This window comes from Bactrocera latifrons, unplaced genomic scaffold (genome assembly GCF_001853355.1).
Source record: "Bactrocera latifrons isolate USDA-ARS-PBARC rearing strain unplaced genomic scaffold, ASM185335v1 scaffold_90, whole genome shotgun sequence".
NCBI lineage: Eukaryota > Metazoa > Arthropoda > Insecta > Diptera > Tephritidae > Bactrocera > Bactrocera latifrons.
The window spans coordinates 985,469-1,004,684 of NW_017537601.1; the positions used below are offsets into that span (position 1 = coordinate 985,469).

General features: G+C 35.7%; 3 protein-coding genes across 5 annotated transcripts in view; all 3 read right to left on the reverse strand.

Annotated features, from left to right (window-relative positions):
• The window catches only part of LOC108977510 (EH domain-containing protein 3), a 23,177-nt gene extending 17,858 nt beyond the window's left edge, over window positions 1–5,319 (reverse strand). The window contains exons 1-3 of one of the 3 annotated variants that reach the window (XM_018947222.1): window positions 5,185–5,319; window positions 3,424–4,731; window positions 3,166–3,174 (exon numbers count right to left, since the gene is read on the reverse strand). In XM_018947222.1, the coding sequence (XP_018802767.1) occupies window positions 3,166–3,174; window positions 3,424–4,648 (1,234 nt within the window). In that variant the 5' untranslated portion in view covers window positions 4,649–4,731; window positions 5,185–5,319. Of the gene's footprint in view, window positions 1–3,165; window positions 3,175–3,423; window positions 4,732–5,184 lie in introns of those variants that run through there. The other 2 variants (XM_018947223.1, XM_018947224.1) reach the window with 2 other exon arrangements.
• A 1,325-nt stretch (window positions 5,320–6,644) lies between these two features.
• Window positions 6,645–10,495, reverse strand: LOC108977511 (endophilin-A). The gene has a single exon (XM_018947225.1). The coding sequence runs from the start codon at window positions 10,154–10,156 to the stop codon at window positions 9,035–9,037; it is 1,122 nt and encodes a 373-aa protein (XP_018802770.1). The 5' UTR covers window positions 10,157–10,495; the 3' UTR covers window positions 6,645–9,034.
• Window positions 10,496–10,715: 220 nt separating this feature from the next.
• LOC108977502 lies at window positions 10,716–11,550 on the reverse strand. The gene is made up of 2 exons (XM_018947209.1): window positions 11,394–11,550; window positions 10,716–11,192 (listed from the first exon to the last, which is right to left on the reverse strand). The coding sequence occupies exons 1-2, from the start codon at window positions 11,442–11,444 to the stop codon at window positions 10,845–10,847; spliced, it is 399 nt and encodes a 132-aa protein (XP_018802754.1). The 5' UTR covers window positions 11,445–11,550; the 3' UTR covers window positions 10,716–10,844.
• Window positions 11,551–19,216: the final 7,666 nt, after the last annotated feature.

Consider the following 19,216-nt stretch of genomic DNA (forward strand, 5'->3'; position numbering starts at 1 on the left):
TTATATTAATATTAATTTTTTTTCTGAATTTCCAGCATTTAATTATAAAAATCTGCGCTCAACATACTACACTAAATTTCAAGAGAGTAATTAAAGTAAAATACAAATCGAATAACATACAAATACAAATATTTACGCTGCGTGACTCAGAAATCTAGCAGCTGTGTAATTGAATTGACTAAATAATGTATTACATAGCTTTTGTTGGAGACCTTGAACTTTACGAGGCAGTTGTAAGGTGCAGGCAAACAAGTTCGCTGTTAATGTAACTGGATTTGTGACGTTATTGGTGGTAACAACAAAAATTTGTAAATAATGCAAAGTCACATTTGCTGTAGTGTATCGTGAGAGTTTTGGGCTGGAAAGAAATTGAGTTTTTTTTTGTCTGGATCGATAAAAAAAAAATATTGAAGATGAACTGAAGTAGACCAACTTTTTCTGAGCTGTGAAAACATTGATTTAAAGTAAAAATTGATTTAAAGAAACTAAGTTGCTACAAATTCCAAATAAGTATTTGACTGCATTATATCATTTAAAAACAAAAAAAAACCGAAGCTATAATACTCCTTTTAAATTCAAAATATTTTTTRTAGGAACTTCATTCCGATCGTTCAGTTTGTATGGCAACTACATATGTATGTATGTATGTATATGCTATTGTGCCCCCATCAGTATTTATGATTAATAAAAAATATGCATTATTTACATTTGTTACAACAATGACAATCCGTTTTGGAATGGCTCAGCTGATTATTTGCTGGAAATACTTCCATGACACAGCTTATCTAAATCTAAATGTGTTAGACTGTTGTTCCGGTCAAAGCAACGACTAATTCAACAAATATTTAAAATTAGGTAATGTACTTTCACATACATACATATGTGGATATGTGGATATGTATGTACATATGTACATACATAGTCAAATTCACATTCAGTAATCTCAGTTGAATGTATGTAGGGAAATCTACATTACGTTTGCGACCAGCCATTAGAAACGTTTTCAAGTGTATATTTTTTTAATTTTATTCTATTTTTTCTGTCATAAAAAACGAATGGCGTGAGTCAATGCTGAGCCGTGCATTGCTAACACTGTCATGTGAATTGCATATATGAATGTACATACATATGTATAAATTGGTCAACAGGTTTATTTTTTCATAAGAGAAAACAAGAACAAAACCCCTTAGCCGTATGACGGTAATTAATTTGGTTAGCGGATGTGTAGAGCACATAATGCAACCGGGCTAAAAGCGCTGCTTCGACTGTTTTCGGTATAATATGAAGCGTAAATTTATTTGAAAAAATATATGCATACATATGTATATCGAATTGTGCAAGTACGTATATAAGTACTAGTGTGAGTAAATTATTCCGATGCGTCACGGTGATCTACTTACAGCTCCAGAGCAAACATTCTATAAAAGTAAAAATACTTAGCAACTGCAAAAAAATTTGATGAGATTCTGAACTTATCAGTGATGATTTGTGATCATAATTCTGCTTGCGATAAAAATCTTTTATGCACAAAATAATTAATAAAATTTTACAGTTGTTTGAGAACTCATGAAAAATTGAGGTTTTTTGTTTAAATAGGTAAAAAAAATTGCAATAAAAAAACAAAATAATAAAAAACTAAAAAATAAAAGCGTTCCCAGTAATTACTCAGTTTAAAGGGCTACTCGAACGCTTATAAAAAATATCCCACAGTGTGTAAATAAAAATAGCTTTCGCTACAAAAATTAATAGCAGACTTTTTAAATTAAAACCGTGAGAGAAACCGTTTTACTTAATYTATAACTACCACATATTTTTTATTTCTTCGCATAGATTAATATACCTGACATATGTAAGTTAGAGAGTACGCTTATCAGTTGGTGTGCGCGAAAACGATGCGAGCTGATGTTAGCAAAGTGTATTGCATAATAACTTGAAAAGCCAGGCGTTTTTACATACATACATACACATATCACAGCCTKCTCTATGCATATTTGTTTATTAATTAGCAGCAGTAGCAGCGGCAAACCGCTTATCTAAGTGGCGAATTTGGCGCCATAAAACGCAGGCGAGTTATACAGAAATAGAGAAATTTTAAGTTCAAGTAATAAATACATGCTTCTGATTTAGCAACACAATTCAAATATTTATGTAAAACATTTTTGAGGTTAGTTTTACGCCTTGCACTAAAAACAACTAAACACTACTACCAACTGTCAAATTTTCAGCAAAATGGTCAACTGACAGCAGTTTACAACAAATTTCTTTGAGAATCTACTTACTACTGTAAAAGTATTTAGTGCGAATAGTTAATTTAATGGGTGCCAAATCATTAAACATTTGTGCAACCAACTACATTTGCACAGCCATCCACATAAAAAATATTTTTCACACAACGAAGTGCACCATGGCGGTGAGAGCCAGCCCATCATATGACTATGAAGGCTTTTCAGTTTTCTTTGAAATTTCAATTTATTTACACTTCTGAAGTCATGATTCGTTGAATTTTTGCAGATACTTTAAGCGCAAGCAACATTTTTTAAACTCAACTCGATTTTGTTTCATTTTTTCTGTTATTGTCAGCTTTTGTGCGCATGTGTGTCGTACTTGGCTACCGCCTATTTTGCTACTTTTCAATTTTATCTATGGCAATTCTTTGCTTTGCCGGCGAAAACTTGTTTTGCCGACATGGTAAATCACGATGAGTAACCAACAATGACTTCCTCTGTCGTTTTTGTTGCTGTTAAATACYTTGTCTTCTAGTTTTTATTTCTTCTCTTAACTGGGTCAACTGTTTTAGACGTGTTTGCTTGGGTATTGCAAAAGCGTTGTGAAGAAATTGAGGTTCCAACGGTTTTTGAGTAATAGTATTGGAGGGAGATCACGTGCAAATTTCTAACACAAATATATGTATACTTGCATGTAATAAATAATTCTAAATGTCAGCAAATGAAATGTATTTACAAACTTCTCTTGACATTTTTTAGAGTTTTGAGTTCTAACTGGACATGAGATCAACGCCGGAATACGCTAACAAGTATTTTTTGTAAAGCTCTCATACAAATATTATAAATAAGAAAACATACTTTATATAAAAACTTCTTATTCTGTGACTGTGATACACTTAAAGTATTTGTTCAAAATATTAATTTTTGTAGTGTCATTTACCTTTGAGTTCTGATTAGTTACAAGTAAGGTGAATCGCATACATCAGCATATAAAAAAATACATAAGAAATTTAAGATATTAAATTGRGTATTCAAACAAAACAAATATGAATATAAGAATATGATTATGAAAATTGAATTAGTAAGGGTTAAATTTCACTAGCAAAAGCACAGACATGCATGCGCCCACACCGACAAGCAATGACACTACACAAAAATTTTGAAGTTCGACATAAATGACATGCTAACTACAACTCACCCTTGACCACTGGTTCTGACACGAGCGTCATTTCTTCTTGCGGTATCATTTCCATTAGTCGCGCGATGTCCTTGGCTAACATATTATCAACAACATCCAGTAAATGTGGTTTTAGAGAATGGAATTTGCTAAAGTCTTGATGCTGCAGCACCTCCTGCATTTTCTTGATGTCTGGGAAATCACCCGGTGAAATGGAGTGTTCACGTTGAATGCGATCATAGATTTGACCCAGATTCTTAATAAGATCCTTCTTTTTACTATCTTTACCGAACACTGATGGCATATCTTTGCGTAATTCCGAAATTATGAAGGCATGTACCTTCGCCAAGCGAGCCCGCTTAATCAAATCGTTAAGTTTGCGCAGCGCTGCATTGCGTGGCAGTGATTGCAAATCGCGGAACAGATCTTGTTCTTCATCTTCGAATAGGCGACGATTGGCATCGAAACGTAGTGGTTGATCCCAGAAAGAACCGATATAGACACGCGCTACTTCGGGTGTTTGCAGCACTTTGCCCAAAGACCACATAAGCGCACCGTATACCCGCATTAATTGTTGGTGGTCAATCATGTCAGCCTTGTTGAGTATAATACGGATTTTATCGTCATGGCCCTTAAGCGCTTCAATGGAACGTCTAAACTCATCTGAGATATCGAGTTTATGAGCGTCGAAGAGTAGTATAATTCGATCCACACGTTCTGCAAACCATTCTAAGACGCCGGTAAAATCGTAACCACGATCGATACGTTGTTTTTCGCCTGACAAAATACCAGGTGTATCAACAATGGAAATCGCTTGCAAGACGGGTGAGTTGAGAGTGGAGCATTGGAAACGATTTAAAAAGGCATTGCCGTATTTGCTTAGTGGACGGAATTGCTTTTTCGGATCGACAACAAGTGCATTTCCAGGTATAACACCCTCCTTCTCATCATGCATTACGGCAATGAAACGATCTGTTGTGGGCTCAGGGCCAATACGAATGCCGGGGAAGTCGCGTTCCAGCAGGTAACGTATAAACGTGGTTTTACCAGTTGAGTATTGACCCACCAACAATATCATTGGCTTGGCATCAAAGTCTGGGTCTTCAAGCTTGGGTGAATGAAAATCATGGAACTGGTAGTGCTCCTCTAAAGGCAACAGCTTGCTGCGGTAGATTTTCTTTAGCTCGCCAACAACATTCTCTACCACTTCCTGATTATTTTTCTCGCGCTTCAGAAAACTAAACATTTTGTTACAATTTTACACAACAATATAGCGAACGTTTATATAGCGGGAACTTCACACGGCAAGATTTCACTTCACAGAAAGGGCTGTAATAATTTATAAGAAAACAAAAATGGAAACACACTAATTTAATATTGCTTGGATTTCTATTTGGTTTTCCAACTTCGCTTGTTATTTTAAATGAAATTTCGTGAATTCGTCCTACAATACTTGGCTATGAATCACACACACGTATACAAATTTATTTTTGGAAAAATTCCGTCACAATTTTCTTTCCACTTGCACCACTGCCACTTGTAAGTGTATGTGCTGGGACTTGCTGGCGTTTGTTAACCGTAGGCAGGTATTCCGCCCCGATATTTCTCACCGAGAAGCAACAATTTTCACTACGCCCCTTCCACAAACTTCAATTTGACACACTACCAATACACTAACTGTCTGAATGACCAAATCCCAAACGACCAGTCTATTGCGAAGTAACAGTAACTTATAAAAGTTTAAATTTTAAATTGGATTTTAATATACAATTAGTTAATTACATTTAATTTATCTGTTCGCTCCGTCCACGAATCTGCACAAACTCGACTAGACACTACCACCAAAAAATCTGAATCAAATGTGAATATCAGTGATAATTGGAAGATATATGAATAAGCTCAGAAGAACGTCATCGGCTTTTTGACATACGACAATGACGTTTCTAATTGGAAACCAACTGGAAGCTTTTGACAATCGTCAATGTTGCCACATTGCATTTCTTAAAATGCTGCCAGATGAGGTGCTAAGCTGTTTGATAAAGGAAGAAAGATTTAAAACAAATTTATTTTTATGTAAAAATTGGATTTATGAAAAAATCAATTGGTAATTTATCGAATGACCATAAAAAATCTCAATTTTTGTATTGCTTCCAAAGAAATTAAGTTTTATTTACTGTAAATGAGGAACGAAGTTTTTAATACAGTACTTAAAAATGATAACAAAATTGTGACAACAATAACAAGCACGAAATTGATAACAGTTAACTTTTATAGAAATAAAATCATAAGCTTTGATTATTTGAGCTCCTTAAAAGGAATCTACAAGTATGGACAATTCAAATAAATGATTTATCCTAACTTCTTCGTAATATCCTAACACACATCCGCACATCACGGCAAGTGCATACGCGTATACAAACATATATGTATTTATATATATGAATGTGTATTATCAAAAATGAAGTAACATTTTCACAGTCGGGAAACCTTTGTGAGCCTCTTTGGCGCCAACTCACCATTCCTGTACTCACACTACAACATAATTATTGAGCTTGAACACAGGTTACTCCTTCGGGGTCACAATCACTTTGGCGCCATCATACTTATTAACCTTGATTTCATTTGGGTTTAATTCCGAAAATTCCAATGAGGCAAAAATGCCAATACTAGACTACCATGTACATATGTATGTATGTACATACAAGCATAAACATCTATAAATATATTATGGATTGTTTGTGGCTGTGCGCATTCAAGGATGCGCAGTAGCGGGGAGCATGGAAGCTATTGATAATAGAGCTGATGCTGTGTTATATGCTCTTCAATATGCACAAGTGAGTATGAATTGGCCGCCGCTTGGCATTGACATTGTTGTCATAGAGATAGCCATTTACCGCCCCCAATTTAATTATATTTATTTGGTTTTAACCACAGCGCGGGGGATTGAAAGAATTCGGTAAAATTAATAGCGTGTAAATGAAACAGAAGAAAATTAGGAAAGGATCGTACAAAAGTGTTGGCGTCTCTCAGTGCCGCCGGAGGGCGGCTAATGACTCGTAGCTGTGACAATTGGCGGGGGTGTTGGCATTCACCTAGCAGGTGTATGTAGATAAGTAGCCATTATAGGATGTCGGCGGTGGATGGTGGGAGGAAATAATAAACCAGATGATATAGCAGCTAATTCAGTAAGCATATAAAATGCAAAGAAAACGAAAATGAAAAAATCGTGGAAGAAAGAATACTTGCGTTGGAACGAAAGACACATTAAAAATTAAATTTTATTAATTTCTTTTTTGGTTTTTGTTATCCGGTTTTTGCCTTCATATTTGTAGCGCTTTGCTTCAATAATTTTTGTAAGTTTTCTTGTTTGTTTGTTTGCATAACGTAATTAATACATAATATTATATCTTAATATCAGCAATATCATAAACCTTATACGCGCCGTCTTCATCTCTATATCTTCATTTGCGGTAGCTTTATAGTTAATTTTCATATTTCATATTAACGTTAATTATGTGTATATAGTATGTATGTATGTATAGGGGTAGGTAATTGTTACATTATTACACTTGTAAATTTCTATTACAATTATTATTGTTATAATTCATCGTAATTGCATCAAGTTGCATATATGTATGTAAGTATGTATATATTTTCAATACATTATTGTTTTTCGTTATGTTTAGCCTTTTATTCTATATATTTTATGTACGTACGCATGTATACAATTATTAAACCAATGTTTTTGAATTGTTTTGTTTTTAGTTTTTGTTTTATTTTTAGTTTTTTGTTTTGTTTTGCGTTTTATATTCCAACATGAGACTACTAAACCACCTTCGACTTTCTTCTTTCATAATATATTTGTTCAAAAATCCTCATAAACGCTATCGGTAACGCTACCAAACAGTAGCTACTTGATTATTATCAGTACATTAATCGGATGGTAATCCGTTCGAGTGACAGTGCCACAAAAATAATAACGGACAAGTTTTGGCTTTGTGCTTAGAAAAAAAAATAATAATAAAGATGTGAAAAATATTTAAATATGTACTTAAGATAGCATGGAATGTTAGACAACAAAAAATATGAGCATTATGCAGCATTAAAGCAATAGTTTGCATACAAATTAATTACAGCAAACAGTTTAGCTAATAAAATGTTATTTAAAAACTAGCAAGTTATACAAAAAACATATTCAAATAATAATAAGAAATATATATTTGCAACCGAACTTCCTTTGAAAATTAGTGTAATCAACCCAAAAAGCAAGTGGTTCGATTACAATGCATTTTATTTTTCAATTGTTTAACATTTTTCTCTAAGTAGCTCTTTATAAAAGGCAGCAAACTTTCATGAAATATTTCAAATTATTACATGCACGTATGTATATACGTATCATTTTACAAACACTTAATGGTTTAAAATTCATTTGAAGTTAGCTCTAAAAAAAGAAAAAACTTTTCACAACTTTTTGAAACCGCACATCCAGCGCTGATAGCTTTAACGCTTTTTCTCATTGTATCAGCACACACTTTGCTGTACTTACATATAAACACAAATCTTTGCTATTTATACATATTTTCGTCATTCCTTAATAGCTTACATAGTTACATGATAAACTTTAACAAACTAAAATTATTACTTTAACACAGCTAATTATAAAACCTATCCGTTTTATTTTCTAGACCACTGTATTCTTTGTTTTTAATTTAAATKTATATTTTATTCAGTGGTTTAAATTATGACACTTGTTTTTAGCTTCAGTGCTACACCATTTTCAATACAATACAATTCAGATGGTTTCGTGTTCAAACTTTATRTTTATTTAGTTAATTTAGGGTCTTTTCAATAAATGTATAAGGTATATTTAAGGTATTTAGGAATTGGAGAGCTTTCGCTCTCGTTTTATTTTTTTATTTGTTTATCGTTTTTGTTTTCTATTCTTGTTTATGTCTGTTTTACTTCGCCTCGAAAACATATATACGATTAATGTAAGAGTTATAATAAATATACACGTATATAATATTATTGTATTATGTTTAATAAATACATATATATAAATATAAATAACAAAACAACACACACAATGTAGGTTAAAGTTAAGAGCAAGAAATGGAGAATAGGGAACAAGTTTACTTTTATGTGTATGTGTGTAGGTAAGTCTAGGTTAGGGTATGCAATGACTTAAAAATGACAACAATTTTGGATGATATTCCTTTTTATGATAACAGGCTGATAATAGGTAGGCAATAAGTTAGGAATTACATAAATACTCATAATAGCACAATCAATTTTCGGTTTTTGTTTTTGTTATTTTTGTTTCATATAAGTTACAAATATCATTTTAAAAGTTCCAAGATTTCAAATTGAATTGTAATTGAAGTATTTATGAATTGATCTTTGAAATTTGTTTATAAATTTTATAATTTCCATTGAGTTTAATAATTATAATAAATACACATCTCAATTTGTTTGCGATTTTTCTTTGATGCTTCTATGYTTTTAAGTAGCTTTATATTTAATTAACCGTTAAATTTAATATTAAATAATTAATTATTGTTTGTCAACTAGTTGCTTATGGAGTGATGAAGTGCTTTGCTCTCATCAAATGTAGCAGCTAAGCGTGCTCCCCTTAATTGCCATYGGGCAGTGGAACCACAACTTGCACATATGACTGTGGGAAGTAGCCGGTGCGTCCATTTAAAGAGCCTTCATACCAATTGTCGTCCACACGGCTCAACAATGTAATGGTATCATTTTCTTTGAAGCCCAATTCGCCCGGATTCTCTGGCTCGAAATCGTACAATGCCTGACAGCATGGTTGCTGTTGGCGTTGTGGTGTCGTAGCTCCCGGCACCAGCGATTTGGCTGGTGAGCGCAAGGGCGAGGGTAGCGGTGATGCCGCTGATGCCCGATGTGCCGGTGTGCTCACACTRTCCGTATCGTTAGTGCCGGTGCCATCGAGATTCAGATCTAACAATGTTTTGGGCACAAATTCAGCTTTTGGTCGGGATTCAGCCTCTTCTCGCTTTTCATGAAGTGTCTCCTGCAAGCCGCGCAGTATTTCAGCGCACTGCGAGTGGAATTCGTAAAGCGCCTCAGCGAACGTTACCAATTGTGACACRTGTTCTGTGTCGTTTTCGAGCAAGTTAAACATGCCCATTTGCGCTAAATGCAGCGATTCGGCAAATTTCTCCTCGGCGCCACGAATCTCCTCGTCTTTGGCTTGCCGGCGACGCTTGCAGTCAAAATCGAGGCGTCTTCCCTGCAACTTCTTACGATGATGCATTACCTCTTTCAATTCTTTAGTTTGTAGGTGATGCAATGGTTCTAAGACATTTTGCTTAATATTGTCATCCAGTGAGTATTTTACATCAGCCATTTGTTTYAGCGCTTCACCGAACTCGACGAGCGCTTGCGCGAATACACTATTATCCTCACCCAACTTTTTGCCATACATTAGCATACAATCGGCGAGTAGACCTTCTGGCTGAGGGTATGTATTGGACTTGGCCTGACCGGATAGTTTCGATATACCCTTGACGGCTGCCATTTTAGCACGTGCCGTTGGATTTGGTTGAAGGAATTCCTTCGTTTTCAGCTGCAGCTCCTCGACCAGTTCAACGGTGACGTCCGTCTTACGCTCCATTTCCATGAAGTCCATATCCAGCTTTGTGCCCTCCGCCCCACCCATTTTTTCCGTCACATACTGATTCGCCTTGTTAATTTGTTTCTTTAATCCTGCGAACGCCATCCCTGCTACTTTCGCTTTTTCACTCAGTCGTCAAGTCACACACTGCGATTTTCACTAGAGCTATTAATTACGCGTTTTACTGGTTTTCCAAAACGATTCAGCKACTTTGTGGACTCTTGATTTGCACTTGGAAGTTGTTTTTTTTGTTAGATACTCCGATTTTCATCTACGTTATTCAATTTTTTGTGTGTTTTTTGGGCTAATGGACTTTTCTCGCGCTGCAAATCGATATTTCACATCCAAAGAATTTGTATACTTCGTAGCGGAGCTTTCGGTGTATGTTGGAGATAGGAGAAGAAATGACTGGTAAAATGTTTAGCACTGCGCCAACATTCACCAACAGTGGGGGGCGATTCGACCCTGACAWTTTGACAGTTGGCAGTTTTGGGGCTAATTATGACATTCGTAGAAAAGCTCATTTCTGCTGGTAATGCAGTGTATAGTTCAACTGAGATAAGGCAGTCTCAAACACAGGGTGTAATGCTAGTTATCGTACAAATTCAATTGCAAGCGGAAGGAAATATTTCAAAATATTTTTTATTTCATAACAAACACCATGTATTGACAATTTAGTTTATTTGTAAAATTCGTGTGAATCAGTTGCAATGTCCCAAAATATTTTAGAGCAAAATTCTTCAAATTGGAATATTACCATAAAACATTAACGTTATAGTGATTTGTATCAAATTTAAATGCTTATTGCATCTGCGGCAGCTGGTGCGCTTGCTTCCGYTGTTGCAGCTGCCTGCGCCCTTGCTTTTGCTTCATCATCTATGGCCTTCAATTCAGCTTTGGACTTCGATAGTTGTAAAGCCACGCAGCGCATTTGAAACCAGGGCAATGTGGTCAGGGTACTGCAATTATTGAATCCGGTTTCAGAATTGCTCAGCGTGTCCCGTACACGTTGTTGTAAATCAGCGGGTAAACTGGGAGTTGCGAGAACTTTCTKTGCTTCTGCATTGAGAATGACATTTTGGAAAAACTCCGGCGGCGGTGGGCCAGCTCGCTCAATGCCTAAGCCCAAACCGAGTTGTGCCTGAAAGGTGAGTTTGTGTTTATAATGATATTGCATACTTAAACGTTTATAAAAAATATTTGAGAGCACGTTTTTGAGGTTATGTACAAAAGTTTATGGTTGAATTATGTTCTTAAATGGAAATGCAAGTGCTTCCGTTTGAGGTTATGAACACAAATGCATGCATGTATTAAAATAGTGATCGCATTTAGAAAAACTTACCTTTACCGCTACAAAGGCACAAACTGATGCTAGAATTACTAAAAATTTCATCCTAAGTTTTTGCTGGAATTCAAAAACCGACCAATGATTGAAATATAGGTGTTCCGTTTTAACTCTGCAACCTTTTCGTTTCACTATTCGTTTTAAATTGTTGTCGCAAGCGATTAGCATGGCTTTTATATCCCAGTTTGGCTGGAAACTTACCTCGACCATGCGTAGATTTTTCCTTTAAACTGTTTACTTGCTTATCCGCATTATTTGACATTTGTATGACACATGTTGTTGCGTGTTGGCGGTGTTATACATGTGTATGTACATATGTGTATATGTATGTAAATGTCGGTTAAACGGCTGCAGTTTTATTAATTAAAGTTTCGTATAATGCTGGTATGTACTACGTATGTGGGCATAAATGCGTTCAGTTGACTGTGTTATCTTTAATTCCAAGCTTTGATTTACACATCTATTATTATTTGCACTACAAGTACAACTTTTAGATATAAATATATACATACATACATACATATACATGATCTAAAAAGTATATTTAATTAGTTCTTTATTCTCGTAGAAATTATTGCAGTTGATGACTAATGATTTTCCATTTTCTTTTCATTAATAAAAGTCTTTTCTACCATCTTAAAAATAGTCTCCAATACAACCATACTAACGTCTAGTCTAATTTTCCACATACTTGTCATAAGCCTCGGCTGAAATGGCTTATGCTGGCTTCAGCGAATTTTGGTTCTTTCGGTTTTCATTTTTAGAGCGCCGTTCGCCAGATTGTCGGACAGTTTTGACGTCATATTCATAAACCTACGTCTCATCATAAGTAATTACGCGTTTGATGATCGTGAGGCTCAGCTACATTCTTAAGCATATCTTTTGCGTTCTTTCTTCGAAGTTTTCTTTGAATCTTTTTTTCTGATCTTTTGATATGACTCCAGAATTGACAAGCATCATACCTAAGACATCTACTTAAATGCCACCCCCAACAGGATGATCTTCCAGCACACTTTCTTTTTTCGCAAGTTAAAGACGACTCACATGAGACAAGTTATATGACTTCACGACCTTCACTGATTATTGTATATCCAGGTCCTGCTTCACCTTGTCCCTCCAACTTAGTGGAGGTGCTCCTCTTYCTCTGCTTCACGGCAGAGCTGAAGTGTTTTCGACTCGTCGACTCATCAGCTGTTGGCATCATCCATGAACCTGATACAGCAGGACGGAGATGATGAGTGACTTATAGAGTTTGGGTTTTGTTCGTTGAGAGAGGACTTTACTTCTTAGTTGCCTACTCCGTCCGAACATTGTTGGTGGTGTTGATGCCGGTTCCAAGATAGACGAAATTATCTACAACTTCAAAGTTATGACTGTCAACAGTGACGTAGGTGCCTAGTCGCGAGTGCGACGACTGTTTTTTTTTTTTGATGACAGAAGATATTTCGTTTTGCCTTCGGCATTAATATCATCGGAGTACGCTGGCAGCTGTACACTCTTATAGATTGTACSTTCTCATCAATAGATTGAAGAAGTCAYACGATAGGCGCTCAACTTGTCTGAAACCTCGTTTGGTATCGAACGGCTCGGGGAGGTCCTTTCCGATGCTGACGGAGCTTTCGGTTTCGCTCAACGTCAGTTTACACGTGTTCGTTATACGGGGATATTTTTTTCTCAAAAAGGGTTCCATTGTATTGCTTGCATTATATAAGAGAGAAAAATTACATAAGTATGCGTATATTTGCGAATTCGCATTTTTATTAAGTGCGTGTAAACTGTATTTACATACGCAAAGTGTTTTTTCTTTCATTCTAAGCTCCAACATGTTGATTGTTTTTACAGGTAAATGCACAGCAGAGCCTTGTTGTTGTTGTTGTATAGCGCATTTGTTGTCGCATATTTTCTTGGCAAAATTAAAAACTAAACAGTTTCCTTATCAGTTGTTGCATTTGCTCGACTTGCTTTCTGTATTTTTATTTTGTTTTTGCCTTTTGCTTTTATAAATACTTTTTTTTTTTGCAACTTTTTTGCTAACACTTCTTAGGGAAAGCCGTTACCTGCTGACTACTGAAGGTAAAGTACTTGATTAGTATTTATTTTTGTTGTTGTAAGTGTTATCTAGCACTGAAGCACTGAGGCAGTAGAAATTTGTGGCAACATCTGCTGTGCCTTTTGGCTGGGTTCAGTTGGACGGTGTATTTTTGCGATTCTCTTTTGCAGTCACATATATACGTACATATATATGCATACATATATTATTATTAGTGTGCGGAATATGCATACGTACATACTTACACCTACGTGAAAAGATTCCTCAGCTTGTTTCAGTGCTGTCGTTGTTTTTGCTATTGACATTTCCTGCAGTTTTCACTCTTTCCTCTTTATTCTAATGGAATTTTCATAAAAGCAAGAAAAAAAAAACCAAAAAAAGCTTTAAAGCTTTTGGCTGAACCGTAGCTAAAATACCCTTCATAGGTGCGTTTTTATGATATAAATAAAAAAATTTATATCTTGTTTGTGAGCGTTTGGTTTGTWTGGCAGCCATATACTATAGTCACCCGATCTGAACAATTTCTTCGGAGATTACGCCGCTATCTTGAATAATAATCCATGCYAAATTTCGAGAAGATATCTCATCAAATAAAAAATTTTTCCATACAAGGACTTGAATCAGATCACTCATTTTGTATGGCAGCTCTAAGCTATAGTGGTCCGATATCAGCGTTTTCGACAAATGAGTAGCTTCTTGAGAAGAAAAGGACGTGTACAAACTTTCAGAGCGATATCTCAAAGACTGAAGGGTTAGTTCACGTATGTATATAGATGCCGACGGACAGACCGACGAATATGGCTGAATCGATTCAGTTCGCYCAGCTGATGATTGATGTTTTTTTTTTGATATGTCTTTCAAAAGACACACTACAAAAGTTTTTTTTAATGGTTTGGGATTCTTTAGTCCCATCAAAAGTACATTCGATTTCTTTTGCATGACCACCAGGGGCAAGCTTGCAGAATTTCAAACGATGAACCCAATTTTCGAMGGTTTTSCAAYAAAAATCRGCCGATACTGYTGCAATTTCATGTTCGATATTCGTACGAGGTTCATCAATGGTCGCTGRTTTGTTRGCATAGATCATAGRCTTWATGTAGCTCCACAGAAAATAGTCTAACGGCGTCAAATCGCACGTCCAAGGCGGCCAATTGACTGGGCCATTTCATGAGATAACACGTTCATCAAACTTGATTGTCGGTAAATCGATTTTGACATTCGTTGTGTGGCTTGTGGCGCKGTTCTGTTGGAACCACATATTGTCCAAGTCTATATCATTCAATTCGGGCCAAAAATATTRRRTTATCATTGAGCGTTAACGATTCCCATTCCCAGTAATGACGCCGCCGGCTCATAAACYGTACCAAACCGTAATTTTTTCGGGATGCAATGGAGTACGTGTGGTTTGCTGCCTAACGAATAACGCGTATTTTGCTTATTGACGAAGCCATTCAGCCAGATATGAGCCTAATCACTGAAGATGTCTTTGCGATGAAAATACGGATAATTTTCAAGTGTTTGCTCAGCTCAATTCACGAATGTAYGATGATTCTGGTGGTCAAGCGACTTCAATATGATCTTATAAAAATGTGTTCCAACTTCTTTGTGCAAAATTCACCACACCTACGTCACATAGTTGTCCAAAGCTTGAGAACGACGTGTGAGGGTCTAGTTTGGTCTTCCTTAATTGATGCTGAAGCAATATTCACGACAMTACGGGCTCTTMTTTGTCTCACTGTTTTGCATACAAACTGGCACGGGCATATTTTGTACTGTGCCTGTGGATTCTAGTTTTTCCTTCARATGCTCAATTGTTGATCTCACAGAACGATTATGACAACCATAAATTGGTTGACGTAACCAGGAGCGGATCCCTTTACCCGTGAATCTACCCCTGGACTTAGCGCTCTAAAAGTGAATGTCACTGACTTCGAATTTCGRTAGTAARTTTTAATAATTTCGACTCGTTACGTTGGATTGTATATCCTTTCATGATGAAATGGCAAACCTTACTAAAGAGAAATAACAAAAGACCGGGGAAAAATATGACGGCGTTTGCTGTCCCTATCGGCCTACATTTGTAGCGTCCCTCTTGAAAACAACGTTATACATTGTTGAGGGTATAAAAAAACAGTAAACAAATTTACAAAACAATTTTAAAAATCTGTAAAACAATAGCATCGTCCATTTCTATTATTACTTTTGCTTGTTTTTGTTGTCATATTCGCCTCGCYCCAGTTTCCTTCACCTTTTGGCATGCAAATTTTGAATTGGACGCGACAGACATCTACCATATGCTTCGAAATTTCGAACTTTTTCAGTTCTAGACACAAAATTGTGTTACAACAACAATAACAATATTTACAACAACACGCCTGTTGTTGTAGTATTATTTGAAAAGCGATTGACATTTTGTAGTTCCTCTTAATAACGGCATGTGCCATATTTCCGTGTGGAACATGGTGTGTGCGTGTGTATGCGCTGGAGGGATATTTATGGTTGGGATTTGAGTTGGCTTTCATTTAGATTAGAATTTAATAAAGTGTTGTATGCAAAAAACACGTGCAACAACAAAAATGCCCGGCGGTGACAATTTATTAAAGCGTTTTTATTGATGACTATTTCGCTTACAAATGTTCGGCTATTAATAGCTGCACAATAACAACAAGAAATAACAGGAAGGAAGTGGCTTTAGAAAAACTAGACGGATTTATATATACAAACATACTATACATACATACTTACATATGTATGTTGTGATACATGCAAAAAAATATTTTGGATTTTTTCTGCTTTTGCTTCCGACTTTGAATTTCATAACCCACATTTCCTAAACGATGCGAGCAAATTGAAAACCATCTTAGCAGCTTAAGTGTGGATGATCCAATTATKCTGTACCTCCAGCACAAATGCATTTACTAAATGGAAATATTTTTCCGAATTCATTCTAATCTAATGAATTTCAAAGCTTGCTGCAGATTACAAAATGCTCAAGGCCTTTTCACGTTGGCTTGTAAAACAAAGAGATTGTAAATTCCAAAATTAGCAAAATTATTTGAAAAATGCCTGCACACATACACACGTGGCCCTTATGTATTGTTATTGCAAATGCTTACATAAATTACTGGAAATACATTGTACAATGTAAAAGAAAGTTAATTCCGAAGTCATAATAAGTAAACAGCAAGCAAAAACGTTAACCTCAGTTGCACCAAGAACTTTATTKTGATAGCAGCTATATGCTACAGTGGTCCGATCTGAAAAATTTGTTCAGATATGGTAGTTCTTTGCCTCGAATAACAATTCATGCYAGATTTCGTGAAGATATTTCATCAACTGTAAATCTATATAAGAACTTGATTCTTTCGCACAGTTAGTATGGCAGTTATATGCTGTAAGGTCCCGCTATTGGCGGTTGTGGCGAATCAGCAGCTTCCTGGGAAGAAGAGAAAGTGTCCTAAATTTTAGAGGTAATGGCTCACGAAATGGAGCACTAGTTCGCACACACAGATGGACGTGGCGTGATCAACTYAGCACATCAAGCTGATCATTTAAATTTSCTTCTGGTTATTACAAACATTGCGACAAACTTATTTCACCATGYTCAGAGTATAAAATATATTTAAAATATTTTGCTGCAAATTCCTTCGTACTAATTATATTGAAAAGCAAATCATATTTGTTCTATAACTACAAGTATATTCGTGATAAGATAACAATGTACAGTAGCATTATTCAAAGTATAGTCTTTCAGAAGCTATTAAATTTTCCCATTTTTCTGGTAATTTGTGGATTCTATTCTACAACGTCTGGCCTCTTGGCGTTCTCATCTTCAGATTTGTTTTMCGCCAAGTCATAATCGAAACTTTTAAATCGTGTAACCCACTCCACAAAGCATTTCTTCGGGCACAAAGTTTGAGATATTTGAGGGAAAAGAAAAAATTATGTTGTTGTTTATGCTCCACATGAATGAAAAGAAAAAACGCACAAGAACAGTAGCAGTCAAACACATGCTTAGAAATTGGCACAAATTTAGTTAAGGAACCCAATACCATACTACTATGAGAAAAAATTGGTAAGACTTTGTTCATAATTTTAAAATTCATATTTTATTCTTCAAAATATATGCCTTCAAAGTAATCCTCCTTGATCGTTATACACTTGTAACAACGTTTTTTAAGTGGTTAATGTCAATTTCTCGAAAAGCCTTCAATGCGCTTTCCGATTYACTCAAATGGGAGCGTTGAGAGTTTGGCCGATATGATGATCTAAGAAAACTGTCAACATAACCTAGATTTTTCATCTGCTTTGATGTGGTTTTTTCGGTTTCGGCTCACCTTTGCCAGGATATGCGGCGACTGATCATCTGTTTCTGAGTCGTAAGCATAGATCCAAGACTCATCACCAGTAATGGTACGTTTCATGACCTCCTGATAGTCGGAGAGCATTGTTTCGAAGACGTTAAGGCAAAGCTGTTTTACGAAAAAGTTGAGTGATTTTGTAACCAATCGTTTCTTCGCATTCCTTAGGTCCAAATGATCTTCCAAAATGGTATTCCAGCGTTGCCAGTAAGATCTCTGACTGTTAATCGTCGATTCTGAAGAACCAGTTTCTTTTTTTTTCTAGACGTTGATGGCCGTAGCGGATGTGGTTCGTCGTCTACGACTTCTCGATCCCCTTTGAATAATTTGTACTAATCAAAAACAATTACGAAATCACGAAAAAGGTCTTTTAAAGGTCTTTTCTAACATTCTGAACATTTGATGAGATACCGCATATAAAATTTAATGGAACTTCTTTGTTCAATAATGATGTGGCATTTGACATACAATGTGCGTCCAAAGTAAATAGGACTTTTTGAATCTAGCGCCCCCTAGTGGTGCCATCTATATGTCCTTTATGTCGACTAGTGAGTTAGAATCTGCTATCTTTATCATTTGTCCAGTGAGAATTTCATGACATTTCATTGATTATAAGTGCAGTTATTGCGTTTTAAGTGTTAGTATGTTTGTGTTATCGGTGCGAAAATGAGCTTCGAACAAAGAGCCAACATTAAATTTTGTTTTAAAATTGCTAAAACTTTGACCGAAACGTTTCATTTGATGAAATAAGTTTATTTTGATGATTAATTATCCCGTAGCAGAGTGCACGAGTGGTTTCAACGTTGTCAAAGTGGTCGTGAGGACAGAAATGATGATCAACATGTAGGCCAATCAAAATCAGTGATCTCCGGAATCCATCGAAACTATCCAAAACATCGATTTATCGCATTTCGGCCGAACATTTTGGCTAACGAAAGGAGTCTCGTTAGGCACAAATTGACTGACGACCAAAAATTTGCATTTGAAGGACGACTATTTGACCAATAATCACATTTAAAGCATTAACCACTCTCCGTATTCACCTGATATGGCACCATGCCATTTCTTACTTTTCGGAAAAATGCATTTGCCTCTCGTTCACACTCTTTCGACATACTTTTGGACCGTGAAAAAAGCTCCATTGAAGCAGAATAATCATCATCATTTGTCTGCGTGCAATCAGTAGACTTTATAAGCCTGTGATTCAAAAACTATTTACGATATCGATTAAAATTTCATTATGTCTTTTCAATGGATTAACTTATCGAAATATAAAAACAAAAATTTTATACATTAAGCAGGTATTAAGTTAGTTACGATGATTGTAACAAAGTTTCGTGAAGATCGGTTGAGTAGTTCTCGAGAAATCTCGCAAACTGACTTGAAAAACACAGTTTCGAGAAAAACGT